This window comes from Aspergillus brunneoviolaceus, assembly GCF_003184695.1.
Source record: "Aspergillus brunneoviolaceus CBS 621.78 unplaced genomic scaffold BO95scaffold_16, whole genome shotgun sequence".
Taxonomy (NCBI): domain Eukaryota; kingdom Fungi; phylum Ascomycota; class Eurotiomycetes; order Eurotiales; family Aspergillaceae; genus Aspergillus; species Aspergillus brunneoviolaceus.
The window spans coordinates 237406-264235 of NW_020290746.1; the positions used below are offsets into that span (position 1 = coordinate 237406).

A 26830-nucleotide genomic window follows, 5' to 3' on the forward strand; every position below is an offset into this window, starting at 1 on the left:
CATACCCGTCATTCGGCCGGTTGGGACGTTGGCCAGAGCATGGAAATCGCTAGGTTGGACGATGGCCTGTTGTTTTCCGGTCGGCCCGTGTTGGGTGGTTTCCGAGTCGATCAATTCCGGTGGATCATCATTCATCATCTGCCATCTCACATCCCTTTCTCAACGGCCACTTCTATCATTATCTTCTCTTCTCGTACCTGATGACGCACGCGCTGCACACTGCTTCACTTTATGTCCACCTATGTCACACAAAAAGGGTACTCTGATCGACCTCTACCTTATCGGTGAATATCCCTACCATGTCGAACCATGTGTTTACAATCGAGCCGGTTTCCCGAGCTCTCTATATAAACTCGGTTTTCTCGCCTAATGGAGTACGTGCTGGTTTTTGCGCTCTCAAGATGGAATTCTTTCTCTTGACAATACCCCACTAGCACATTATGGCCACAAATCTACCAGTTGAGCTCATTTATTGCATTCTCGATTACCTCGATGTGGAAGACTACATCGCCGCTCGGGCAACCTGTCGAAAATGGCGGATGGCAGCCTCGACCTCGTCCATTATTCGAAACACCCTTCAGCAGGTCCCCGTCTCGCTGCCCTCTCGGACGGATCACCTCGCAAAGGAGGATTGGAACAGCTACTTCTGTCAGATCGTCCGTCAGAACTTGCTGGGCTGTCGCAACCGCGTTCAGAGAACGCAGTCGAGGTGCGAGCTCCCTCCGGAATGCTCGCATTGTACGATATACGACATCTCTCGCGACGACCGGAAGCTTGTGGCGCTGAAAGGCGCACGAGCGTTACTGTATAGCCGCTCAGATGCCGACGGCCCTTGGGAACTCCTCCGCTCCTCACCTTTGTACTCACTCTGGACATCCGTATGTCCTGCCGTGCTAGGCACATCACAGCATACAGAGCACCGCATCGCGCTGTCGTCGGACGGGCAGTTCCTCGCCGTCGGCCTGGACAAGACGATCCAGGTCTACAGCCTGCTCGGAGATCTGGACGGTCTCACCTCCCCTGCCCAGCATACCGTGAACCAGGAAAACAGATTCCTCCATCCGCCGCCTGCCAACTACGAGGAAACCAACGGCACGATCGAGAGCCTCGAATTTGCCGAGGACGACGACGCTCTACTCCGCGTCGCAATCGCTCAAGACACCACCGCTTTCCAACCGACCCGCGTGCGTTACCTGGGTAATCCAAGCCGCAAGCCAGCAGGTCCTACCTCTCTCGCATACTGGCGTGCCACCATCAACCAAGTCTACCTCGACTCCGCCTCCATGGCTGGCACCCTCAGCCCCGGCGACAGGGACAAAGTCTCTCTCCGAGGCCTCCAGCTCCTGCCGCGGAGCTACCACCAGGCCCCGCAGCGGTCATCCACAGCCGAAGACGCCGCTCACCCATGGCGAAGATATTTCACCGCATGCCTCCAAAGCACCACCAGCAGATCAAATGGCTACTGCATCGGCCAAATCGACACGTCTCCAACCCTCCCGTCCTCCGCACAAACCATAGCCATTCTCCGCCTCCTTCCCAGCCGGAAAAACCACTCGAGAATGCCCCAAATCACCCCCTTCACCATCCCCTCAGACCTGCCTACACATTCCCCCACCACCGATCCCTCCAAACCTACCCCCACCCCCCAAACCAACCTTTCAAGACATAAATCAACCTTCCAAACAACAGACACCCACCACAAAACCACCACCCTCCACGCCGCCACGACCGCCAGATGGAACACCGCCAACCTCCCCACCGCGGCACCCACCACGGCAGCCCCGCTCCTCGCAATCTCCCCGGACGCAAGCCTAATGTGCCTCTACGAGCCCGGCACAGGCCATTACTCCAGCATCGCCGGCGGCGGCGCAATTTACCTCTATAGCCTGCGGAACGGGGATCCGCCTGCCCGTCTTCTACAAACACACACCACCCAACCTGAAACAGCACCACAAAACCCAACCCCAACCCCGGCCCCGACCCCCACAGCCCAACTCCCCAACTTCCCCGACACAGACCCCCAAATCCCAACCTGGTCCCTCCTCCTCGGCATCACAGACGAGGACATCCAATCCCTCCGCATCACGCCCCTCCCTCCCTCAGATAGCAAGCACCAGCAGCACCATCACACACAAACGCAAACCGAATACAGTATCACAGCCACAACAAGCGCCAACTCCAAACAGCTCCTCTCGTGGCAGGTCTAATCACGCACATCAAGGGGCCATCACGCGAGCGAGCAAAAAAAAACAAGAAAGAAAGCAAAGCAAAGCACCCACCCAAAGAATCAGCAAGGCGTGAAGAACCCCCCTTCCACTTTCCACTTTCCCTGCCGCTTCCCGGGAAAGGAAGCCACAAGCAGAAAAGCAAGCTTGGCATGCGCAGAGGCATAGCAACCAAGGGTGTTAAGGATCTCTCCATTTCAGCGTCATAGTTTGGTTCGTTTGATTTCTAGAATGCTTACGTTCGAGCCTTGAGAGAAGATGAATATGATGTATTGCAGTACCGCTTGTAATGGGTGATACTTTTGTTAGTAACTGGGGTTTATTTACCGAGGTAGAGTTTCATTGTGGAATATACCGTACCTGAGTCTTTAGAGAGGAAAGGCAGGCTCCTGTATGGGTCTTCATGTTGACGATCTCACAATTACAGTTACTGGGTAAGAGGGAGGAGGGAGGGAGGGACCTTACATTTCCTTCTGTGCTGAATAACTGTATACCAGGGGAAAAAAAAAGAGAGAGATCTACATTCTTCAGTACTACGCCCAAACGCTAGGCCGAAGTTCCTGCACTCAAGCAAAAGAAGAAAGAGCGATGACGCCATACCCATCTGCAAGGGGGGCGGACTCCAGCCCGCTTGGGTCACTCGTTCACTCACTCACACATGAAAAGAACCCTGCAAAGCACTATGTACCCGCCAACTCATATCCTCACACAACCACCCAAAGCAGACCATACTACGCAATGCTATACCTCTAGACAAACTCGAACCGGCAGACCGGAATTAAGATCAAGCAAAAGAATATAAACTCTTGTGTACAGTACATACATATTTGCAGCAAAAGGTCTCAAATCAAATCAAATCAAATCGAGATGATAGGGGTGGTATCCAGTTCAGAGTTAGGACGCAAGAAAAAGAGAGAAATAGAAACACATTGGATATGGTATAATAAACGAAAGAATAAGAAGATGCGTCATCAAAGATATTTCTCGCCTCGCACACAGCACAACAAAATGAATCACATGATATGGATGGCCAAAAGGTTAAACTTCGGAGAAAGAGAGTGTAAGAGATGCATCGTGATATAACAAGTCGGTAACAAAAGCAAGGAACCACTCTTCTCGTCAACAAGAGGCCCTGAAATTATCTATTAACATGAAGTATGGAGAAAGCTGCGACGAAAGGATATGGACAGTCTAAGATGATGATGAGGTTGGGGATGTGATCTGAGGTCCGAAAGGCCCATCGATTGTCTCTCGCGGTGATGCTAATACCAGACCGTCAGCCGTGCTTTCCGTGTCCTCATGGAACGAACTGTGTGCATAGTCGGTCGGTTCGGCGTCGTGGTCATAGCTTGATCGCCGGAGAAGAGGCGGAGTACTTGGAAGCTCACGCATTCGGCTCGCGCGCCCGGACGGTTGCTTGGGTGTTGTGTTGTAGTTTCTCAAGGGTCGAGTCTCCGATGGGCGTCTTCCACTCGTTGGTGCTAGGCTACTAGAGTTGGACGAAGCCTGGCGGAGGTTGCTGGCAGGAGGCGTTAAGAGCCCGGACAGGAACGAACCAGCACCTCCCTGCTTGGATGGTGTTTGTTCAGAGCCGACGCTTTCCCTCCCCTTGCGCCAGTTGCCCCATGCCGCCGCGGCCGCAAGTGGAAGCGAGCGCGGGGAAGCAGTCAGTTCCGCAAGCGAAGGAAGGCTCGGGAAAGCCTGTCCCGAGTGCACTCTCTCTCTCTCCTGTTGCTGCATCTGTAGATTGGCTTTCAGGCGAATGGCGGCGTCGCGGACAGCATGTTGATCGAAGGATGGCTGCGACACGGTGTTGATGATGTCCTGAAGATCATCAATCCGGACACCAAGCAGCTCACGCAGCCAGTTGATTTCGGTATCCCTCTCCTTGATCTTGCTGGGCGCTTCCTTATCAACGGTAGAGATTTCTTGCTCGAGCTCTTCAATGCGAGTTTCACGTTGCTGCAACTGGTCTTGAAGAACCAGAATCGATTCTCTCAATGCTTGAGGGGAAATCTTCTCAGGGACCATGGAGCCATTGGGATATGACATCGAAGGCGTACTGGCATGCGCAGACTGTGCGATGGCAGGGCCCGACTTAGCAGACTGAGCAGCTTCCGCGGCAGCACGAGCAGCTTCCTGGGCGATCTGAAGTCTTTCCTCAAGATGCTGCACTCGGTCGTGAAGATGGTTGGCCTTGTCTTCAGACAGCGCCAACCGTTCCAGCAGATGACCTTCGTTTCGCTGTCTATCCTCAGAGGCATTGTGCAGAGCACGGGCGTGGCGTTCCCGGAGATCGTTGAGAACGCGTTCGTGGTTTCGGCGCTGTTCTTCAATGGCCAGCTCTTGGGCTTGAGCGGCTGCTGCCAGGGCATTGACCTTTGTCTCGGCCGCCTCTTCCAACAACATCTCGTAGCGTTCCCGAGCCGTGTCATTGTCGAGTCGCACATTGTCCATCTGGCTCTGCAGGCGAAGAATCTGTGCTTCTAATTCAGCCCGCACGATGTTGACTTGGCTGTTAGCGGCCTCCAGATCCGATTCCAGTGAGTTTCTGGTGCGTTGGATTTCGATGCGACTGCTCTCGCGCGCCTCATTGAACTCACGCTCGAACCGAGCTGCCTTGAGCTCCAAATCGTGGTTCTGCAGACGCAAGTTCGCCACCAGCTCTTCAAGCCTTGCATTCTCTTGTTGGGATTGACCGAAGATAAACTTCAGCTTCGCTGCTTCGCGTTCCTTTTCTTCGAGCCCATCGATGTCATACTCCAATTTCTCGCGCAGCTTCGTCTCGCGCCCGTAAGCAGCACGCAATTCATTGTACTTGAAATTGAGCTCCTCCTCCCGCCGGCGCCATGAAGATTGATCATGAGTCACGTCCCGAATTACCGTCGCCATCTCCTCTTGGAGACGATCCAGCTTGTTACCGAGGTTCTGCCGGACACTCATACCGTCTTCGAGGCGTGTCCTCAACTGCTCAACGATGCCACGTAGACTCTTGTTCTCGGCCTTGGCCTCCTCAAGAGCAGCCTTGGATTGCTCGCTGTCTCGCTTGTAGTTGTCGGCTGTGACCCGGTATTCATCGAGAGTGCCCTGGAGCGAGATGTTCTTAGACGAGAGTTCGGCAAGAGTGAATTTCAAGGTTTCGTGCTCTTGCTCAAGCGTATCGGCCTTGTGCTGAACAGTCTCATAGTAAGGGATCTTCTCAGCCTTGAAGTGCAGCAACCGGGCCTCAGCAGATTCTGCAGCCTCACTATGACGAACAGCATCTTCTTCAACCACCTTGAGAAGCCGCTGAAGTTCTGCAACAGAGTCTTGGGCTTCTCTGCGAAGCTTGTACTCTTGGTCCGCTCGCTCATCAGATAGTCGAAGCATGTTCTTCAGGCCTTCAATCTGGAGCATCAGACTTTCAGCGGGAACCTCATCCGTCTCCGACGAACGCGCATCACGCTGGCTTGAAACCAACTCTTGCATCATCTCTCTGAGCTCTGTTACCGGGTCCTGTGACAACTTCTGAATGGTCAGGGCTTGTAACGCCGAGACGCTTTCCCGTAGCTGGGCAAGTTCGGAAACCGCGTGTTCGTCCTTGACTTGCTGGGGTGCGTGAGCAGCGAGTGCTTCCAAAACGACCGCTTTCAGCTTATCAAGCTTTTCTCTCTGACGCATGTGTGATCTTGTACTGAACGACTCATTTTCCTCGTACGCATCCTCTTCGTCGTCAGCATCGCTATTGTCGCCGTCGGCAGATGCGCTCCAAAGTCTGGTATGAGAGCCAGATGGGATAGCCATGATAGACTCTTGAATCACCCCAAGTGCTCGCTCTAGTGGCCCCAGCCGTTCGTCGATAGTTGTACCCACGAGGTCGTTGATATGGCGATCAAAGAACCTGCTTCGGTTTACCAGTTTCTCATCTTCGCCTGAGGAGATTACATCGTCCCAATCGCTGATGTGCTCGGTACGGCTCACAAGCTGACGAATCGGCGAGGGGAAGCCAGAAACTGCACCCTTTGATGGAGAGGCGGAGAACTGCGATTGAGCTTCAAAGTCAAGCTTAGGAACGTCCAATGTGTGAGGAGCTGGGCCACGTCCTGGGCTTGGGCTTGGGGCCTCGCTTCTGATTTCAGCAGGAACGTGGCGCTTTTCTTTGGTCACATGCATGACAGATTCAGGCACACCACCATTAGTCTGAGGTGTGCTTATCCGCTCAATACCGACGTCCGAATCGTCGTTAAGCTGCTCCATAATAGCATTAAGCTCTTCCTCATCGGGAGAGTCTTCATCATCTTCCAGATGAGCTGGCTCGGGCAATCGCTCACGTTTCGGTGTGGCCTGAGGGCTAGCGGAACTCTTCGAGCGTTCCTGAGTGACAGAAGCTCCCAGCTCAGTGGATGGTAAGACTTTATCCGCAGGTACCGGAACAGCTCGCCCTTGCTCTTCTTGGACAGCGTCGCGCTCGATGGATTTCTGGACTTCATACAACGGCTCCGGCTCTGTGTGCTTGATTTCAGATTCAGACTCTGGCGCTGCAACAGCACTTTCGTTCTTCATCTCCTGAGGAATCCAGGTGGAAGCTTCGCTGATGGGAGTGTCCTTCCGTTCGGCAAATTTGTCGTCTTGGGCCGAGATAGGTTTCGGGATCGCTGGGAGTGCTCCTCCATCCTCAGGCACAATGTTCTCTTTGCCATCAGCGGATGTATGGGATGGCTGGCGCATGTGAGCGGATTGAAGGTTGGTCGCCTCGGCTAGCGCAGCAGGCACGCTAAGCTGGGCTTCGGTCTCTGAAAGTTCATCGCCACGGCGAGCACGCTTGTGACGGTCTGGACGACCTGGCCTGCCATTATCATGCTCACCCTCATCCTTGCTTCTGTTATCCTCGTTGACATCATCAGGCCGTACAATGGGAATAGCTTTGGATTTCTTAGAGGCTTTCGACGACGCTTGGGAAAGGTCGACGTCGCTGAAGATCTTGGTTCCAGCACTTGTGGATTCTTGCGGCGCGGCAGAGTAAGTGCTACCACCAGGGTTGAATGCAGGGGCTGCAACATTGAATGAGGCTGTGGAGAATTTGAATTCACCCGATCCAGTGGTTCGTTTAGTGGTGTTATTGGAAGCACCAGGGGTAAAGGAGGGAGTTTTGGTATCGAAGCCATTGTTACCAGGCTTAAATTCAGATTGCGAGCCAAATGTAAACACAGGACTCCCGCCCGCTTGGAATTGGAACGAGTTGTCTTGGTTTGCGAACGGTTGGGATGACGGCGCTGCAGTGGGTTTGAATTCTTTAGCGTCAACATTGAGAGACGATGTTGAAAGCTTCGAACGATGTCCGCCAATATAGGAGCTGCCACTAGGTCTGGACTGATGCCAAGGCACGTTGTTGGCATGTGGCCCATGCCTAGGTGTGCCAGAAAGGCTTGGATTGGTATCGATGTCGGACCCTTCATGCGCGATCTCTTCAGAATAGTTCCCGTCGTAGAATTGGTGCATGTGATGCGGTAGCTGCTGCACACCCATGTTGTCTCCTCCGAAAGCCCACTGCGACTTCAGAAGCTCACTGCCATCAAAGTGGCCCAGATGTTGTCCGCGATTGCCGTCATCGAATGGTTGCCTGTCAAAAGATTCTTCCAAGTGGTAGGCCGGAGTGAAGCTGTCCAGGCCCTTCTGGAGTGTTTCGCTCAAGTTGTGGCCGCGACTGTGACCGCGGGGCGTGGGCTGGGCAATTTCGACAGTAGAGGCATGGAAATTATCGAGGTTCTCCGTGGGAGTGTGAAGAGGGCGTAACAGATGGCCTTCAGTAGCATTACCAAGCACATCGTGATCGCCGTACACATCCTTCGGAAGGCCCATTTGCTCCCCATAGCCAGGCTCCGCGAATGCGGGATCGTTGTAGCCGGGGTGGAAAGCATTTTGTTCATTCAAAGGCGAAACGGGCGACAGGATCGAGGTAAGGTTAGGTAGCGTGCCAGGCAAGGTGGAACCAGCGCCAGGTTGCCGAGGGTTGAAGAAACTTTGAGGCGTAAGGGAATTTTGAGCCGGCGGAGTAGGTTGAAACGGCATAGAGTATGGCGGTATGAGGTTCTGATCCACACCCAAAAACGGTGTTTGTATACTGAATTGTGAGGCCGGAGAAGCCAGCGAACACAAGCCAGCTGCGGGATTTCCAGGTTGGTTTAATTGCGGGGAGAAGCGATGAGACATGGATAACGGATTGCTAGCGGCTGATGCTGTTGGGATCGGGGGCGACGACACTAAGCCAGGGAACGAGGCCATCTGGCTCATAGCGGGTGAAATGGACGGCTTGGGCTCGTCATCTCCCAAGGATACGCCCAGAGCCCGCAGTTTCTCCTCTTGGAGGAAGGCGACATACGCATCCCAATCGGCTTTGTTAGGAATACCGACGCTATAACTCCCAGACGCAAACTCTTCGTGCACTTCTCCTGGATCAGGAAAAATTGGGCGACTCAAGCCACCCAATTCCAAATCTGTCGAGTCATTCGATGCGCAAACACTGAACCCGCGGGTGTCGTAGCCTTGTTCATTGAGGCTCCTCAATCGCTCTTCGACGTCATCGAGAGTCAAAAGTCGGTAGCCAGACTCCTCGGTGCCTCGTCTGTCATCGAACGGTAGCGCGATATTGCATACTTTCCCCCGCCAAATAAGCTTCTTCCTTTGTCGTTGCACGGGCGGTTGGACAATGCTCTGCTCAGATCCCTGGCTTTTCACAGCCGGGGAATCGATGGATTCTGGAAAGTGTTCCGTACTCGATGGGGCATCTTTGACCTCGTCCACCGGGGGTGAAGGCAACGGCTTCTCTATCGATAAGGATGGAGCCTGGTGTTGCGACGGTCCGGCGGCGGTGTGTATGTCTGTGGAATCCATGGTTATCAACGGGGGATCCTTATCGTAGGCGAAACCCCAGAAGTCTTCCTGCCGCAACGTATCCGTTCTCTTGTGTTGGTACTCCTTATTTCTCCTGCTGCCTTCACCGCGACCGGTGACTGCTTTTCGGCTGCCGAAGTCGGCGAGGGTTGGAGTTCTCAGAAGATCTTCGTCGCGGGCGTCTTGTTCCAGGCCCAGCCAATCGTCAGAAGTGTCTTCCGCGAAGTTCTGCGCTGTGAAGAACGAGGGAGCCTCGCTTCCCGAATCGTCACTTAGCCAGTTACCACGCTCAGTCCTGGGTTGACCTGAGAGGTACTGATTGATCCAGTCCTGTGTGAAATCCTTGATTGACTTTCCTCCTTTCCTACCGAACGGGGACCGGCTCAACAGACGACTATACGGGCGTCGGGTTGAGTTGTCTCGGGCAGAAGGTCTGAGAAGGTCGGTGTTACTCGTTTCAAGACCGTGTTGGACACCACTGCGCATCGAGGCCGGAGAGCTATTTCCGGAACCACGATCAACAGCAACGGCGGACTGACTCAATGACCACGAAATTGTCCGAGGGCTGGGTGCAGCATACGGCGAGCCCCAGGCGGTTGTGTAGTAGACGCTGCTTTCTGCCCTTCTATTTTCCGGTGATGAAGTCGATGATTCCCAAGCGCCTCGGTATTTGGGTAGGACGGGCAGTGAGTTCGGGGGGTTCGGCGTTACGCTGCGGGAGATTGACCGGCCAGGGGAATCAGCGGTCGAAAAACTCGACACTCGAGGCGAAGTAGGAAACGAGGTCAATGGGACAGTCAAATGTGAATCAACCCTGAAGCTGAATGGCTGAGTGGAGGATGGCGGCGGCGGCGATGGCAGAGAGAACGCCGAATTGGCGGAAGATGCGGAGGGACCTAGATCTGTAGACACCAAAGCATTGATCGTTTAGCCTCTGCCCCATTTTCAGTGTGGCTACGAGAGTGCAAGCATGGAAATGACCGGGGGAGGGGGAACGAATGCGCGACGCGACACCGCTAGAAGGAAAAAGGGAAATCATTTTTATTTTAGTCTTTTAGGGAAAAGAGGGGAGGCATGATGGGGACGTTTGGCATTGAATGCAGTGAATGCAGCCAAGCTACCACTCAGACCGGCAGCAAGGCAAGACGAAACAAGACAAGACAGACAGCACTGGCAGACGGGCAGACGGGCAGACAGACACACACCTTCCGTTTCGTCTCCTGCAGCAAGCACTTGCTTGCTGCTCCCCTTATTGTCCAGAATGATGGAGCATGGAAAGCAAGCTCGAACACTGGCACTACCTCACAGAAAACCTGTGATCAACACAGGAGGGAGGAAGATTGACTTTGTTTGAGATCGTACCTCTGGGAATTATGGTGGTGGTGGTGAGTGTTGTTTGTTTTGTCGTCGGTGTTGTCAGTGTTGATGTTGGCGCGAGTGAATGGCAACAATTATTATCTTCAGGGGCGGTGGGCTCCGACAATGGACGAATGACCCAATCTAGACATCCAATGGAACGGGAGGTGGGGGGAAAGAGGGATGCTAGAAAAAGAGAGGTAGCGGACAACAAATTACAGAGATAACCTCAGGTATGCGATTGATAGGGACATGGCGCATACGCAGGAAGGACGGTTGAAATTGAGGTTGGGAGGAAACGAAAAGAAAATGAGGATGAGGCGGGAAAAAAACACACGATTGGCGTGAAGCCGGAGGGAAGAGGGAAGGTGGTTCAGATGGCGGCGGACTGGAAGTGATTTACCTTCATCTGTACTAGTATGCACATAGTAACGGAGTAGTAGTAACTGGTAAGGTACGGTAAACTCAACCTCGGACCATCAAAGCAGAAGCTCTCTTTTAGTGGTGGCCTTCTGTCTTCTTCTGGTTTAGTTCTCTTCCTTAGCATTGAATAGTCGGCCAACTCACACCCACTTACTTCATTCCATGGTGAGGTAGTTAGGTAGATGTGTTTGACCGCCATTGACGTGGTGGTGGTGTGGCCTTGGTTCTTGATTAATTATTCCCTCAGTGATTCTCTCAGTAAGGATAAACTAATCACTAAGTGACTGCAGAACTTGCAAGGCTGGGCATGATTGAGATTGGTGTCTGCCTCCAAGCATGTTCCAGTAGGGTGGCATGGCATATCTAGTAGCTGCTAGACCCGCATGTCTGCGCGATCAGAGCGCGGCCGTCAGTCTTATCCTAAGCTGTAGGTATTGTAGGCATTCCAATGCGCTGGCTCCTCTGCCAGGACCGAATAGCCTAGATTCCCCATAGTAAACATAACCGTGCTGGTTTCTCCCGCGGTTCGAGAGGGAACTCAGGGGTAAAGCTGCGCTACCAGCCTACCACCGTCCGTTGCGAACCACGGTTCATCGGCTGCCCGTGACTTCCGTTGCTTGCAGTCCTGATGCCCGGCAGTCTTCCAGTTGCTAGGATCCCCCGCCTCCCCAGAACAGCCAAGTACTCCGTACCGGCAATCAAATCGACGCTGTCTCTTCAACAACCATAGTTGACTTCGCTATGGAGGTACCCTCAAAAGTAACCAAGGTTGCTTTATTAATCTTGATTAATCCTCGTGGTAGCAGAGATCATAGATTCCAAATGATCAATCTCAAATCTCAAATTAAGATTTGTTCCTGCATTGAAGTTACGTCTCTCGCGGAAAGCTTAAGAGTCACGGGTCGGATGAGCACCACCTCGCGGGGACAAAGCCCGCGTCAAGGTCAGGTCCTTACCTGAGGCCCGTGCTTTCGACGATTGACAGAGCGAATTGTAAAACATGTAAGACCTATGTTACAGGTGATGGGACAAAGAAACAAGAACAAAGAAACGGAGTCGGGCCCCTCATCGCACAACCTCGAGGCCTTCAGGCGTCTAGTTCGGACAATTCAAGTTGAACTTGGGCTTACGATCGGCAGTAAAGAGACCCCAGTGCTTCTCATCCATTGACTGGCCGTTGTCTCCAACACTGTTGGGCTTCCAAGACTCGTCGAAGGCCTCAAAGTAGAACACGTCAATGTTGGAGGCTAGCATAGCACAAACCGAGGTCTGATAATACTGCTCAGCATTCTTGGTACCAGCGACGGAGTTTTTGCCATAGTTGGATCCTCCATCTACGACCTATTAGCGAGCGAAACTCAAAAGAATTGAATAGACGAATAACTTACCAGTCGGCCAGCCAGTCTCGCCGTTCCCGAAGTAGATGTTGTTAGCATTTGAGCCAGCGATCTGCTTCACACGCTCCTTAGCAGCGTAAACATCATCGAAATACACTTGTTTGGCATTGGCGAGAGAAACATCCTGCCAGTAAGCAAACCCATTGGCCAAGCTAGCAACACGAGTCAGTCTCAGTAGCATACTCCCAGCATTGATGAGCAGGGGGTGCTGCTTACAGGTATCTAACCCCAGCCTGGATGATGGGATCAGCGGTGCCATCGGCGAACTTGTTCCAGCTATCCACGGTGCCCACGGCTACCTTGGGGAACTGGTTCTGCACTTGCTGAATCAGGCTTAAAAGCTGTTGAGCCGTAAGACTCTTGCGGTAAAGGACTTCAGAGCCGACAGTGATTGCGCTGACAACGTTTTCATTGCCGGGCACAGACTGTTTCAGAGCATTGAAGTCGTTGTTGAAGGAATCAGTGTAGTCGGCCCTAGTCGAATGTATGGGTTAGCGACCCGCTGATACAAATCCTTTGACGGTCACACAAGCGAGCACGTACCAGATACCCAAGACGACCTTGAAACCCTTGTTTTTGGCGGCAGGAATGATGTTCTGAGCGGTGTTGCAGTCACTGGCAGAATAGGTACGGACGATTTTAGTCACACTCTTGAGTGCCTCGAAATCGGCCTCGTAGTCACCGGTGGCCTTGCAGCTGCCGTCTGCGTTCTTGTTGCCAAGAGCAAGCCCCAGAGTGCCGGCCGCAGTAACAGCGGGGATGGTGGCCAGCAAGGCAGGCAGCAAGCTAATGATACGCATTCTCAAATAGAACGGTAGGATGATTGATTTCTATGGACGGCGAAATGACGAGCGATAAAAGAGCAGAATGTCAGGACGAAGTGCGGAATAACAGGAAGTATCCTTTTTTTTTCAACTGTTGCTGCCAAGGATGCAAGACAAGAAAGAAAGGAGGGCGTCTATAAAAAGAATGAGCGCCAGGTGAAAACGCACACACACACACACACAAATAGCAGCAAGTTGGGGAGGGGGAAGGATCAAAGGGGGAGGGATTGACCGAGTTATTATAAGAACACAAAGCACTGTGCAGTACGTCAGGGAACAGACAGTGCAGTGGAGCGATTCAATGTGGGATGAATAAATGGATCCGTCAGTGATCAGAGAGCAAACAACCGTGGACCCTCCAGCTGGTTGGTGTGAGGCAAATTCATGCATTCACATTGTGGTAAACCTCCAATAAGGGATGAGGATCAGTCTGCTACTACCAATAAGTAGGAAAAGATTGGTCCTGTCGGAAACCCACAGTGCGTTGTGTAATGAGAGTGGAAATGGCATCCATTTGACGGCCAGAAGGGAAGGAAAACTATCGGGTGGATCTTTGCACTTGGGGGGATTTCCCGGGGAGTCTGGAGGAGGATGAACAGGGTCCGCTTCCTGCTTCGGGGACTCCGCAAGCCTTACTCAAAGCCGCCAAGCGCCCGTTAATCCCTGGACGCCCTTGCGCTCGATTTTTAAATTGGGGTCCTGTCGGCTGTAGCCTCCGCCGATCCGCCACCAAATGCCAGGGCCTAGACTTGGAAATGAACCCTTTGAGGGATGTAGACGACTGAATGAACCAGTCTCTTCCACTTCACTGTGATGCAATCAGGCTAATTGACTCAATTTCATACCACCCCTAAAACAACAATCGTTCACATCCATCAGAATTCTGATTTGATGGTCAAATACAATTTCTGCCCATTCAACTAGGTTGATTCAATCGGGCACTGATATTGAGGCACCTCAAAGTATGACACGGCCATTTTATGAATTCTCATTCAACCAATACTACCAATTGTTCCCGTCGGATGTCAGTCGGATGGATCGTCTGGTGAGTCTTTGTCTTACCGGAGGGCCGAGAACGTGGACAACCGAGAAAATTGTGCTTCAACATTGGCTCAACCACAATGCAGAGAGGGTCATTCCACTCTCAAGTGATGTCACGACAACCACTTCGAACGCATACGCACATTGGCGCGAACCTTGGAGGGACACTATCTGGATAGTCGAGACATTTCGGAAAGCCGAACTGGACCTCAAAAAGAAATCCCGCAAAAATACTATGTTTGTCGGCTCCAGCTCCGGCAACTTCCGTCGCCGACTAGCGTTGCAGGTCGTTGATTCGAAGGTGATGGCGCGAGACCGGTGGGCTGCCTTTGATGACTGACCACGCTTATTCAGAGCAATAGTGTCGGGGTATCCTCCGACATTCAAATGGAACTGAATTTCATACCACCCCGCTACGTATCAATTCAATGAAACGACGTTCTTTGACACACAGATACCGACCATAGCCGGTTGCTATTGACCGTTGACATTGACTATTGAGAATTCTTGGTGATTGCAGAAAGTCATCGTTATGCTCCAGAATCAGAGTCGGGAGCAGCTGGTCTTGAGAGTACTAGATCTCTCTCAGATGTTCTCTCAAGCTGTGACCATGAAAGCCATGACAGACATGAAATCCGCCAGGTCTGACACGTCCGAGCCACTGATCTCTGATGGGCAGCTCTTGACTTCCAAGGGGCTGCCACTGATATCCAATAATTCCTTGATTTCCGGTAGGCTCTTGATTATCACGAGGTCCCAGAAATGTACGAGTCTCTCGATGCTCATAGGGTTCTAGGCCACTATAACGACTTCTAGATCCCTTATGTTTATCAGAATCTGAAGTCCTGGGGGTCCTACTGAGGGTCTTGGAGGCCCTGGAGGCCCCGGAGGCCCCGGAGGTCCTTGAGGTCCTCGAGGAGGCGGGCCCCCTGGCTCTGGTTGACGGGGTTCTGTAGGAACTAGGAGTCAGGGAATAAGCTTGCTGTATCTGAGGTCCCATATGAGTCAATGAGCTCCCAACTTACGACGTCCGTCTCCGAGAGGTCAAATTCGCCCTCCTCGCCCAGCATTGCGTCTCTGTCTCTATTCCAAAACTCAAAGTAAGCTGCTAGGAAACATACAGGAAGAATAGCCTGGAAACAGAGCTTTTCATCTATCTCACCACTCGACGACCGCGGGTCATTAACTCGACATCGAGTCTACCCAGCAAGAGAGACCAGAGCGGAAACCGGCGAAGCTCTTCATCTATCATATAGAGAGGCATGGTCAAAGGTACAGTCGTACTCGGGGACAAGTTCTCAACACCTGGATTTCAGGCCCAGAGTATCCACGCGCGAAGAAACCCAAGAGGATTTGAGAGGCTTTTATGAAGGCCGGTTCAGCCTCACATCTACACCGCATCTTTGATCATGTAGTAAGCTCCTGCTATACCGAGGTACTTCGTTAAGTATCTGCGATGTCTTATCATTGTGTTCAATCATCCATTTCGTTCATTCGTCTTCACCTAAAACATGCATAGCATTTTGTTTGACCGTATGAAGTAGCTCCTGTATGTGGCGCAGTATCGGAGATTTCAGGAAGTATATTCGTAAAAGCTCGAACTCATCAATAAAACTACTCTGACAGTTAGGAACGTCAATCGATTCGGTAGAGTACATAGAGAGCTTGCTTAAGGTTATGTGTGTATAGTTCTAGAATACCTCCAGGGGACTAGCGCCGGCTGGATTGAGAGGTGGTCCGAGCGTCTCGAATTCCCAGCACAGCACAGAGACCACCTTGCGCGTCCCGGAGTCCAACGACGACGACACCGTCTCGGGCCCAACCCTCCACAACCAACCCACGATTCCCTGTCAGGGCTTGAATACCTACACCTCGGACCTTCCCAATCCAGGCGGAAAAGGACAAGATCAAATCGCCCACCATGCGCTTCTCCGCGACGACCCTGTTGATCACCGCGCTGGGGTGGATCAGCGCCGTGACTGCACACAACATCCAGCTCAAGGCTCACTCCCGAGAATGCTTCCACGAGTCGCTGCACAAGGACGATAAGATGACGGTCACGTTTCAGGTCGGCGACCGGGAGTTTGGTGGCAGTGGCAACCTGGAGATCGATTTCTGGGTATGGCTTTTACTCTTCGTGACTTCGGGGCACGACGGCCGGTCCTCCGCCGTCGGGGACGAGAGGGACAGCGGACTGTTCTGAACAGGCCTGGGAATGCCCGCAGTTTCTGTGGTGGGCTTGATCCTTCGGAGCCAATGCTGATATACTCTTTTGTCACCTTTAGGTCGAGGACCCCCTGAACAACCGCCAGTACTACAAGCACGCAATCTCGTCGGAGGACTACTCGTTCAACGCCCACGCGGACGGAAAATACGTTTACTGCTTCAGCAACGAGGGATGGTCGTCCAACTCCAAGGAGGTGTCTTTCAACGTCCATGGCATCGTGTACGTCCCGGAGCACGAAATGGCGCAGGACCCTCTGGAGACGGAAGGTAGGAGGAATACATCCCGCACTCGTCCATCGGAGGAACAGGAACCCCCGTGAGCTAATTTCCTATGCTAGTCCGCAAACTGTCCGAGGCCCTGGCTCAAGTCAAGGATGAGCAGTCGTACATTGTCGTGAGAGAACGGGTACACCGGAACACCGCTGAGAGCACCAACGCCCGGGTGAAGTGGTGGAGTATCTTCCAGCTAGCTGTGCTGATCGGCGAGGGTGTCTTCCAGGTGTGGTGGTTGAAGAGATTCTTCGAGGTAGGTTCAAGCCTGTTTGTCTGGTCGAAGAGGTCCATTTAACAACCGTATGCGGTATATAGGTTAAGCGTGTGGTTTAATGCGATGTATTTACGATCGGATTATTCGAAGGATGTCTTATCATAGCATTTCCTGCAGGAGCGCCGGGCTTCTACCATGTTATTTCCATATCACTTTTCTCTCCGTCAAAATAGATCATCTGGATGATACTTTTGCTCTGAGGTATAGGAACTTATTTTATAAATCCAGATTAGCAGACACCCTCCTAGAACAACAATAAACAAGAAAACTCCGACGCCAATAGACAGCAGCCCCAACCTAACCCACCACCGAAAACACCACCGAGCCCCAAAGCAGCTACAGAATTGCCCCCAATTTCACACAATACGTTTCCTAAACCTCACCCGTACTTTTGTCGCTAACAAACATAACCAGGGGTCGACTGGTGGTATGGGAAACCCCGCACGACCAACCCTCCCAAAATAAACACCTTCATAAAAAACCTACCCGGTGACACACCCTCCTCTACTCTCCTCCGTACCTCCCGATGTTATCAAATCCACGCCCACCTAAAGCTCACACGACCCTCCCTCCCTCCCTCCCTCCATTTCTCCATCCAAATAAAACCTGAGACATTTTGAAATGCCGTCCCCATTGGCCATAGCTATGGCCACCAACTCAACCACCCATCAACCCCACCCCCTCGATATCCCCGACGACCATCTCTTCTATCTATGCTGGCGCCGCCAGTCATGTGACTACTGCCTACAGGGCGATCTCCCCTGTGGCTGGTGCGCTATTGTAAGTTCTTTTCTTTTGTGCCACTCGCCACTCGGTACGGTGCTGTACGGTGCTGTGCATATGCTTGGCTACACCATCCATCTTCCGGGTTCTGCCTGGCGCCGTTCGGCGGATCACTAACACACATGAAAAGTCCTCAGCCTGCGTGCCCAATCCCGCCAGGGTGCCGATTCTGGCCCCCTTCGGGTCTTCCGAAATCTGTCCGCTGGGGGCCAAGGAGCGGTGGGAGCTGAGGGCGCTGCCGTTCGGGTGTCATGTTAGCACCATTACGTTCCTCGCGGGCGTCGGGGGGGTGCTAGGGACGTTGGCGGCGTTTGGGCTGGTGGTGTTTCTGGCGTGGGCGGGGAAGAGGGTGGTTGGGTGGTTGAAGGAGAGGAAGGCTTGTGGTTTTGGGGGTGGTGAGGCTGGTGGTGAGGATCAGGGTGCTGATTGGGGTAGTGGTGGTGGTTTGGGGAGGTTGAGGCGGCGGTTGGGGTCTTCCTGGGCGAGGAGGGGTGGTGGTGGTTTGTCTGGGTTGGGGGATGAGGATGGTGAGTTGCGGGGTGGTGGTGATGATGAGAGGAGGCCTTTGCTTGGGGGCTTGGGTTAGGTCCCTGCCTGGTATTCTCCGGGATGGGGGCTATATAAGCTGGACTGGGCATTATTGTATCGTGCTATCTTGACTAGGTTGGATGTATCTTATGGATTATGAGGTTTGACGACTGTTGTCTATTCAGGGAGAATGTCATATTCACTTTTGTGAAGCTACTCAAACTGTGTGCATGATTGCATGAACAGCTAGGGATGGGAGTCGGAATTTTTCTATCCCTGGACGACCTGGCTGACCCGGTACTCGACCACAGGCGGCTTGCCCTTCTCGATGTTGAACCGTCCCTGGGCGACGAAGACGCGGGTTTCAAGGTCCTTGTAGCGCGCGCTGCCCGTCTGTTCATCTGTGTCAGGGTGACGATCCTGTAGCCCTTCTCAACAACAAAACATACCTCGAAAGTGAAATGGGTGACTGTAATATGCTAAGATCAGTGATCGCCATACCCTTGAGAGATCGGTATAAACTCACAAGCGTTGCCAAAAGGCGTCGACCCATCCTCAGCGGTGCCCGCAAAGACAGCCTGGACCTCCGGGGCCAGCGTAACAACACCGGTGTAATTCAGGTAGATGAGCTAGTTTGACATTGGTAGCTTGTCAGATTCCCACTTCCGACCTGCTCTCTTGGACAGCAAAGCTACCTACATCGGCGTCATCCTTAGGTCTGATGTCAGGGTCAATATGGTTCACACAACGGCTGTGTCACGGTCAAGGAGGGCGGCAGCCACATACTTAGCAACCGCGTGGGCGTTCAGACGCAAGTGCTTGCCGTCAGCATCCGCGTGGATGTAGTCGTTCCCGACACCGACAAACTCAGCATCGAGAGCGGGGGAGAAGCCAGGTTCGCTCTTGATGGTGCCGCCGGTCATCGGCTGGTGTCATGATTGTGTCCAGCGTTTAGCACGACGCCCGATCCCTCTGACACGAGAAGCCAGTGGAGCTGCTTACCACGACCTGAAGGCTGTTCTGCCGGGAGGCACTGCCTTTTGGCACGATTAGCTTTGTTTTAGGCTGGCTTCGTGACGAGGGGAAGATCGCTTACCGACGCCTAGTGGCGCATCAATGACGACCTGTCGCGTGAGACGTTGTTTAGATCGTGTTGGTAGAAGGGCTGTGTTTGGGGGATGGGAATCACCTGGATCGTAAAGGCGGGTTGGAGGGTAGGGTAGCCGGGCATGGTGTATTGGATGTTTTATCACTTGATGAGAGTAAGTTGGAAATGGGAGGGGAGGTTGTAGATGAGCGTCGGTGCTGCGCGGCGGAAGCTCGGAGTGAGCAGTGCCCCGCACTCGCTGAAGGGGGAGATCGCCCTTCAGAGTGGCTCATCCACCATGCAGCTCTAGACTACTAGTAGGTAGGTAAGGTAATGTTTACTTGGCTCTGATTGATCGGATGATTAGCTTGACTAAACTGATCTCCGTTGGTGTGTCACGACTCACGACTACCTCCATCAGTGTTAATGGTTATCGCTTGGAAAACCTCACTATGTGCTTTTGTTTACTCCGTTCTGGCATTCGAGATATGCTCGCTCCGCCTCTGCGCAGGCAAGAAAAAGGCAGCGGCTTGCTGAAACAGTGACTTGTCACACTATTCTCCACAGACACACATATTGATGGCGGAAGTCCTAGTATGGATCCATGATGATTAGGATGGCCTATCAAGTTGCACCCTTGACTTGTGCACTTGACCACCACCTCAGATATTGCGTCTGATGAGGACCTTGTAAACCGATAAGAGCCGCACTACGAACACCAAAACATGCACAGTCCTACAATCGCCTTTGAGGACGCAGGCACGTGGTCGGATCAGGGAATCACACAGGCTACAGGTACCTTACATTAGGGTACATTCCGCAAGGGTCACACGCCTCCAGCTTGAAGTAAATGCATCCGCGCATATTTAGTTCGAGGTTCTATAGCCACTACTAGGTCCGTTAGCGGTGGTGGTGGTGATTCAACTAGCTAACGGTAATCCCTCATATGACAATGAGTTGAAAAGAGACATATTTATAATGTGCAGACCAGCGTACACAGTCGCGATGCTGTTGATGGTTTTTTTTGCAGCAGCAGCAGCAGCAGTCGAAAGGAGTGGGTCCCGGCCTGAGGCTATCCGAGGTTTACCTGACGCTTTCCCCGGTTGGGCTCTTTGGTGGTTTTCAGTGGACGGAGTGACGTGACGTTAGTCTCCAGCTTAGCCTAACGGGCGATCGATCAAGTCGAAATCTCAATTTCTTTCAATCTAGGTATTATCATTGCTACCATCATTACAGGCTCAAGCTCTATCTTTTTTGTTCACCACTCCTCCGCCTTTATCCATATCCTCTCTTAGCTCTATCTCTTAATGTTTATTCTTACTGACCGAGGTTGAGACCGGTTACCCGCATCGTCGGGGCTTTCGTTCCTCCTTCCAGCTCATTCTCTCCCAATGATTCCGTCACAACTGTTTCCGGCGCTCTTCTTGCTTGCGACGTGCGCGTGCGCCTTTCCGCTCTCCGATCAACAACCGCTAGGCAACTCTGAGCTCTTGCATGCGCCTCAGCTCGAGCTGCAGGACGATGTCGACCCAACCTCTAGAGGCCTTTCCGGCCGCTTCTTGCACATAACCGGTTTGTCCGAACCTTCAAGACACCAGGCAAAGAGCGCGGTTCTGACTGAGGATAGACTTACATCCCGATTCATATTATGAATCCGGAGCGTCACCCGACAGGGCCTGTCATCGAGGAGACGGCTCGGCTGGATACTATGGAGCAGAAGGAACCGAATGCGACTCACCTATCACTTTGATCAACGAAACATTCCGCTGGATCGAGAAAAACCTCAAGGGCAAGGTGGACTTCGTTATTTGGACTGGAGACTCAGCTCGCCACGACAACGACGAGAAGAATCCCCGGGAACCAGAGGAGGTGCTCGACTTGAATAAGCTGGTGGCGAAGAAGCTCGTGGAGACTTTCAAGGATGAACGGTCCGTGAAAGGTATCTCGATTCCGATTATTCCCACCTTCGGCAACAACGACATCATGCCTCACAACATCTTCAAGGCCGGCCCCAATCGATGGACAAAGCAATACAGAGAGATCTGGTCCAATTTCATACCCGAGCATCAGCTTCACAGCTTCGTCGAAGGTGGCTGGTTCATTTCCGAGGTGATTCCCGAGAAGCTGGCTGTGGTCAGCTTGAACACAATGTACTTCTTCGACTCGAATTCGGCCGTCGATGGCTGCGCTGCGCGATCCGAACCAGGTTACGAGCATATGGAATGGCTGCGGGTGCAGCTTGAAATGTTGCGCGGGAGGCACATGAAGGCTATTCTCATGGGACACGTTCCTCCTGCTCGGGCTGGCTCCAAGCGGAACTGGGATGAGTCCTGCTGGCAGAAGTATACCTTGTGGCTTCACCAGTTCCGGGACGTTGTGGTGGGCAGTGTCTATGGACACATGAATCTCGACCATTTCATGCTTCAGGATAGTCACAAGGTGGATATCGTCGATGTCGACAAGTCTTTCGCGTATCTTGGCGGCGCTGGAGACCCAGATGAGCTGTCTACGAAATCCCGTTCCGATTACCTCTCCAATCTCAGGAAAGACTGGTCGAAGTTGCCGTCTATTCCAGCGGGCACGTCGAAAAGCTTTTCGATGGACGCTTGGTTCGACGACGATGACGCATCGGTCCGAGGGTCCAAGAAGAAGCAGAAAAAGCGCTTCTTGAAAAAAATCGGCGGACCCTTTGCAGAACGATACAGTGTCTCGTTGGTTTCTCCCAGCGTAGTACCGAACTATTTCCCGACCCTGCGAGTTGTGGAGTATAACATCACTGGATTGGAACATGCAGCCACTTGGGCCAATACATTTTCCCACAGCAGCCTGGATAGCGTTTCTCCGGGAAAGCAGGATGACAGCCCGTTGTCTGAGACACAGGCACAGCAAAGCAAGAAGCCCCACTTCAAAGTTCCAGGCCCTCCGTCCAAATCCGCACCTCCGGGACCGGCGTACTCAAATCAAGCGCTTTCTTGGCTCGGCTACACTCAATACTTTGCGAACCTAACTAGAATCAATAGTCAGCTGGCAAGTCGCGGGGCAACAGGCGATGAAGCAGAAGAGGTTACTGGTTCGAAGCCCGACGATGTATTCGCTTATGAAGTGGAGTACAACACTCGAGACGATAGGGTCTATAAGATGGATGACCTCACTGTACGCAGTTTCTTCAAACTTGCTTCACGAATCGCCAAGCGGGAAGCCCGCAAGGGCCAGTCGTCTTCTCTGGAATATGTGGATGAAGCCGACTTGGATGATCTCGACGCAAAGAATGATTACAATGAGCAGGACATCGAAGCGGAGAAGAAAAAGAAGAAGAACCGTGTATGGAAGACATTCGTGACGAGGGCCTTCGTTGGCCTACTGAAAAGCGACGACATTGACGACATAAATTGACGGGATTGGGCGGCTCTTCACTCGATGAGTACCTAGAGATTATACGAGGTTACGGCCCTTGGGTGTCGTTTCTGATCTTTGGCTCATTTGAACGAATTATGGTGCATGTACATACCACATATGCTATTTGACTAATTCAATATTTGTATTTACTTGACAACCGGAAGATACCATGGCTGATGGCAAGAAGCGATAGCGCTTGTAGCGGTCAGCAAGGCGGTGGCGGACCTGCCAGTGGGGTAACATCATGATCATCAATGATCATCCTTTCCTTTCAACCATAACCACACCTCTGGCTACATTAAAGAGGCGAACTTCTTCTCATCTGTTTGCTTGGTGGTGAAATTGTGCCCTCACAGCCCCAACTTAAGATGCACGGAAGACCCGAATGCCACGATTGACAGACAGCTGCCGACTGTCGTCATTCCGGCCGCCATCATCCCCCTCCCCGCTAAAAAGCACGCGGGCGCTGAACTCCCACGTTTTCCGTTCTACTACGGAGTAGTCGGAGCAACTGTCCTCAGTGGCGGTTTGCTCGGGCACAATGAGAATTCCACTACGATAGTCTGGCTCCGGTCGATTTCTCTCGGCTGCAATTGGCTTTAAAGCCCATGTGTTACTCTTGCTGCCGAGAGAGAGGCTGGCGACAGGCGATCCACCGTACTAATCCTATCTCATCGCCCCGGTTGGGCCAGGAGCTGCAAGGCAGGGAAACTCAGCACTTGGGCTCTGACACGTATCGGACTAGTTGATGCGCTGTCCTCCCGCCTCATGGCTTGGTCTTTTTTGGGGGGGACGGGAGCAGCCAACATGCCACTTTGTCTTTTTGCCAGTTTATCAATAATATGGGAATGGCAATTGGACTACTTTCGAGTATGATGCTGCTAATGCTACTAGCCATTCCTCCCATTCGTGCCCGATTTCCTCCGCCTTGGGGCGGAAAGAGTAACGAAGCGGGATTGACGCCTGATCAATGAATGTTCTAGGTCTCGAGGATTTGACCTTACTCACTGGCTCACTATGTCCAGTGCCTGCCTCTATGGTGGAGTTTCGCCGCCCTTCACTTTACTTTAATTAGCACGCCCATGCCGCAGCGGGCTTCATCCACTTCGCTGCATCCTCAAAGACCCTCCATTCGGGCAAATAACTTGCCCTTGCATCATCGTCTCGAACAACAATTTTATTCCTGGCATAATCTCCCCAGGTCTGCGCGCCTGCGAAGCAGCATCTGCTGATCCACTTCTTCAACGGTGGCTGATATCATCGATTCTTTATGATCAATTGAATCTTCTGTCAATTATCCCTGTTATACAAAGTCTGCTTCATGCAATAGCATACTCGATCTTGATATCGATAGTAGCATTGACCATACCCTTCTCCGCCATCGCAGGCAGCAAGCTGGCGGGGCGGTGCAGTCAATGCCTTGCTGCTTCTGGTAGCACGATGCATCGAGAATTGCTCCACGAATACAACAACAGACTCATTGGCCTTCATCCCGTGGGCTACTCTTCTTACTGTGCCTTGCGTTTCTAACATTTTTCTCTATACATCCTTCCCTTGTTTCGTGCTTTTTGGTTGCACAAATTCGTTTGTTGATCGGTTAGCATGATTTCATTCTATGCATGCAATTCAACTTACCAATTTGAACTTGTAACAGATCACACTCTACTCTTCCCCTTTGAAAACTCGTCTTTTTGCTTCTCAAGCCATTCCTCACTGTACAGCAGCTCCTTCGTGCCACAATCTCCTCTAGGCGTACCTCATAATTAACTTGCATGTAATATATTTCTTTGGTCGGATATTGGCGGCATTCTGTTTTCAGCCACTTGATTCGGACGAATCGCACATCAATCCCTCATCTAGGGCTGCATATTGATATATACGCACCACTTGGGAACACAGGCATCAAGCGCACGAACGTTGAAGGGTGAGGAACCCCGCCATCACTAATTTAGCCGGACAGCGAGAAACGCCGGACTAGTCGAGGGAGCCAATTTACATTTCAAGCGCCGAGCACGAGTATGGGCAGCTGCAGCATTTGCAGAGACTGATCGTGTCCTGAATATATTCTTTGCGTGCGCAGTCTAGGTAAGCATTGGCGCTTCCCTTGCTTTGTCTTTGCCACATACAACCGCATTTGAGCGTTCATACATCAATGCATGGCAACCTTGGTGGGTTGAACTAGTGTTTGCGACGTGATCTATCACGATTCGACCAATTCACGTTCCTGCGGTTTCCCTCAATTGTACATGCCAAATCAATCACTTGAATATGGATGCGGCTAATGCGACTGGCGCAAGCCTCCCCATAGACACCGAGTCATTGGTTTTGTGGATGGCTTCCTCCGAGGTAGACCAGAAGGCCTTGGGCAACTTTGCGGCCACAACAAGCCTGGAGAATCCATTTCTGTCCGCTATGCTCTACAAGTTACTGGGCTTGTCGGTCATGCTTTCCAAGAAATTGCTCCGTGCACGACGCTTACGACGTCTCGATCCGACCCGTGAAACCAAGTCACTTCAGCTCTACTACCATATTATATGGCTTGCTCGCGAAGGTCTCCTCATTTTAGAGCAATGCGTTCTTCCGCGTGTACAGGTGTATGTGGAACTGAATATTCTCGCTTTTAAGCTGAGGGCTTCTTTCTACCACATTTTTGTATTGTTTCATAACCAACCTGCCATTCATGCACCGGGTATCGACAATCTGCCGAACAATGCAACCTTCTCTAACAGCACTGCAAAAGCAGATTTGGCAAACAAGCCTCCAGAATTGAGGTACTCGTTCCAGCCAAGACCCGAAATGATTTCAGTCTCCGATGCATCGGCCGCAGCCCCAGACAATGCGCTGTGGCGCAGAGTCACACAGGCTCCTCCAGGCCTTGCTCCAATTCAGCCGCCCAAGTCAATGTCGGCTTTCCTCCTACCAGCGATTGATTACACCAAGACGGCTACGCAATGCTTCGACTATGCGGTACTGTTGGCGGAACGCGTTCTTCCGGGTTCGCATCCTCTGCGGCTATCGATCAAGCTCGAGTATGCCGCCTACCTCTATGACTGCCTCCATGACCCACTTGCCTGTCGACGAGTAGCGAAAAAGGCCATCGCGGATGTGTACAATGCGAAGGAGGGAATGGATGATGAGAGTTTTGAGGATGCCGCGGAGATCGTTGGGATACTAGGCAAGATGGTCAAACGTGTAAGGAAGGCGAGTACAGCAGGCAGTACGACTGTCGCTGAGACACCCAGAGATGAACAGTCCCGAAGCGACGGATCCCGCACGCCGTCTTCTCGAACGACAGCCTTCTCTAGAGCCGCACCTTCAGTGAAACCGACGAGCGCTGAATCCCTGCCGCCTGCCGTGCCTGATCCGACAATGGTCAACCCTATTTGATCTCTGTTCTGATAAACTTGGACCTCTCCGTTCTTGTTGTATACGTACTCATGATCTGTATATACTTGTTCCATGTGTTGGTTTAGATTCGATCGGTACTGGGGAGGCTTATCTACTGTTACGCTGCGTTATTTTTATTTTTATTTTTATTTTCATTCCTTGTCTATAGGTCCACTGAGTGTTGTGTATGAAGCAAATGATCTCGGGATGAATCTGCAGTGGATAACCATGGCAGTACGGAGCACGTACGGAGTAACTCAGGGTGGAAGCTTCAAGCGACAGCAGAAATCCTGCCTGAGGCGACCAGACCCCTGAAAGTTTGCGGGTGTTTGCACTTCCAGTCGTGACGTGCGAATTTCTCTTCCATACGACGGACGACCTCCAAAATGTCTGCCTGGAGCAATTGCTCGTTCCCTCACCAATTTTAACGGCGTTATCATTCCTCAGAAGAACCCAAGATGTCAGTCCTTTCAGCGTCACGTATCAATTAGTTGCAAGTCCAAACCGGTAATGACATCTTCCAAAGCACTTTCAAGCACAGACAAGATCATGGACCCTCGCTTACGTTAGGTACGACAGCCCCTCTCTCATAGTCCGACTTGGCAACATCCGCTTGCGAACCCGACGAGCTCGATTTTACGTTACGACCCGGTGGTCTTCTACGTCATTGCGTTGCTTGACTCCTGCACCTCCGGGAGTCTGAGGAAGACCTGTGGAAGTGACCGGACGGCCCTTTGTTG

The 26830-nt window shown here is 52.2% G+C and overlaps 9 protein-coding genes across 9 annotated transcripts; 5 read left to right on the forward strand and 4 right to left on the reverse strand.

The window, feature by feature from the left end:
• Positions 1-440: 440 nt before the first annotated feature.
• On the forward strand, positions 441-2084 carry BO95DRAFT_347258 (F-box protein; the record flags this gene model as incomplete). The annotated part of the gene is made up of 1 exon (XM_025581996.1): positions 441-2084. A coding segment is annotated over one exon (1644 nt), but the record flags the coding sequence as incomplete, so codon positions are not given.
• Positions 2085-3416: 1332 nt separating this feature from the next.
• Positions 3417-10134, reverse strand: BO95DRAFT_429621 (putative myosin class II heavy chain (MHC); the record flags this gene model as incomplete). The annotated part of the gene is made up of 2 exons (XM_025584899.1): positions 3417-9997; positions 10077-10134. 2 exons carry the CDS (start codon positions 10132-10134, stop codon positions 3417-3419), a joined length of 6639 nt encoding a protein of 2212 aa, XP_025444754.1.
• Positions 10135-11969: 1835 nt separating this feature from the next.
• bgt1 (1,3-beta-glucanosyltransferase Bgt1) lies at positions 11970-13071 on the reverse strand (the record flags this gene model as incomplete). The annotated part of the gene is made up of 4 exons (XM_025584900.1): positions 11970-12208; positions 12263-12423; positions 12488-12745; positions 12815-13071. 4 exons carry the CDS (start codon positions 13069-13071, stop codon positions 11970-11972), a joined length of 915 nt encoding a protein of 304 aa, XP_025444755.1.
• A 1919-nt stretch (positions 13072-14990) lies between these two features.
• BO95DRAFT_429623 (uncharacterized protein) lies at positions 14991-15400 on the reverse strand (the record flags this gene model as incomplete). Its single annotated transcript, XM_025584901.1, has 3 exons — positions 14991-15086; positions 15162-15269; positions 15299-15400. The coding sequence occupies 3 exons, from the start codon at positions 15398-15400 to the stop codon at positions 14991-14993; spliced, it is 306 nt and encodes a 101-aa protein (XP_025444756.1).
• A 541-nt stretch (positions 15401-15941) lies between these two features.
• On the forward strand, positions 15942-17143 carry BO95DRAFT_440572 (emp24/gp25L/p24 family protein). The gene is made up of 4 exons (XM_025585991.1): positions 15942-16255; positions 16422-16629; positions 16701-16888; positions 16951-17143. The coding sequence occupies exons 1-4, from the start codon at positions 16058-16060 to the stop codon at positions 16966-16968; spliced, it is 612 nt and encodes a 203-aa protein (XP_025444757.1). The 5' UTR covers positions 15942-16057; the 3' UTR covers positions 16969-17143.
• Positions 17144-17370: 227 nt separating this feature from the next.
• Positions 17371-18437, forward strand: BO95DRAFT_440573 (uncharacterized protein). The gene is made up of 2 exons (XM_025585992.1): positions 17371-17689; positions 17823-18437. The coding sequence occupies exons 1-2, from the start codon at positions 17531-17533 to the stop codon at positions 18276-18278; spliced, it is 615 nt and encodes a 204-aa protein (XP_025444758.1). The 5' UTR covers positions 17371-17530; the 3' UTR covers positions 18279-18437.
• BO95DRAFT_408725 (DUF3237 domain-containing protein) lies at positions 18363-19478 on the reverse strand. Its single transcript, XM_025584115.1, has 8 exons — positions 19410-19478; positions 19317-19344; positions 19223-19257; positions 19007-19146; positions 18920-18938; positions 18747-18849; positions 18670-18689; positions 18363-18613 (listed from the first exon to the last, which is right to left on the reverse strand). Exons 1-8 carry the CDS (start codon positions 19449-19451, stop codon positions 18491-18493), a joined length of 510 nt encoding a protein of 169 aa, XP_025444759.1. The 5' UTR covers positions 19452-19478; the 3' UTR covers positions 18363-18490.
• An 826-nt stretch (positions 19479-20304) lies between these two features.
• BO95DRAFT_440576 (endopolyphosphatase) lies at positions 20305-22971 on the forward strand. Its single transcript, XM_025585993.1, has 2 exons — positions 20305-20879; positions 20935-22971. Exons 1-2 carry the CDS (start codon positions 20699-20701, stop codon positions 22698-22700), a joined length of 1947 nt encoding a protein of 648 aa, XP_025444760.1. The 5' UTR covers positions 20305-20698; the 3' UTR covers positions 22701-22971.
• Positions 22972-24603: 1632 nt separating this feature from the next.
• Positions 24604-26218, forward strand: erg27. The gene has a single exon (XM_025592088.1). The coding sequence runs from the start codon at positions 24972-24974 to the stop codon at positions 26088-26090; it is 1119 nt and encodes a 372-aa protein (XP_025444761.1). The 5' UTR covers positions 24604-24971; the 3' UTR covers positions 26091-26218.
• The last annotated feature ends 612 nt before the right edge of the window (positions 26219-26830 follow it).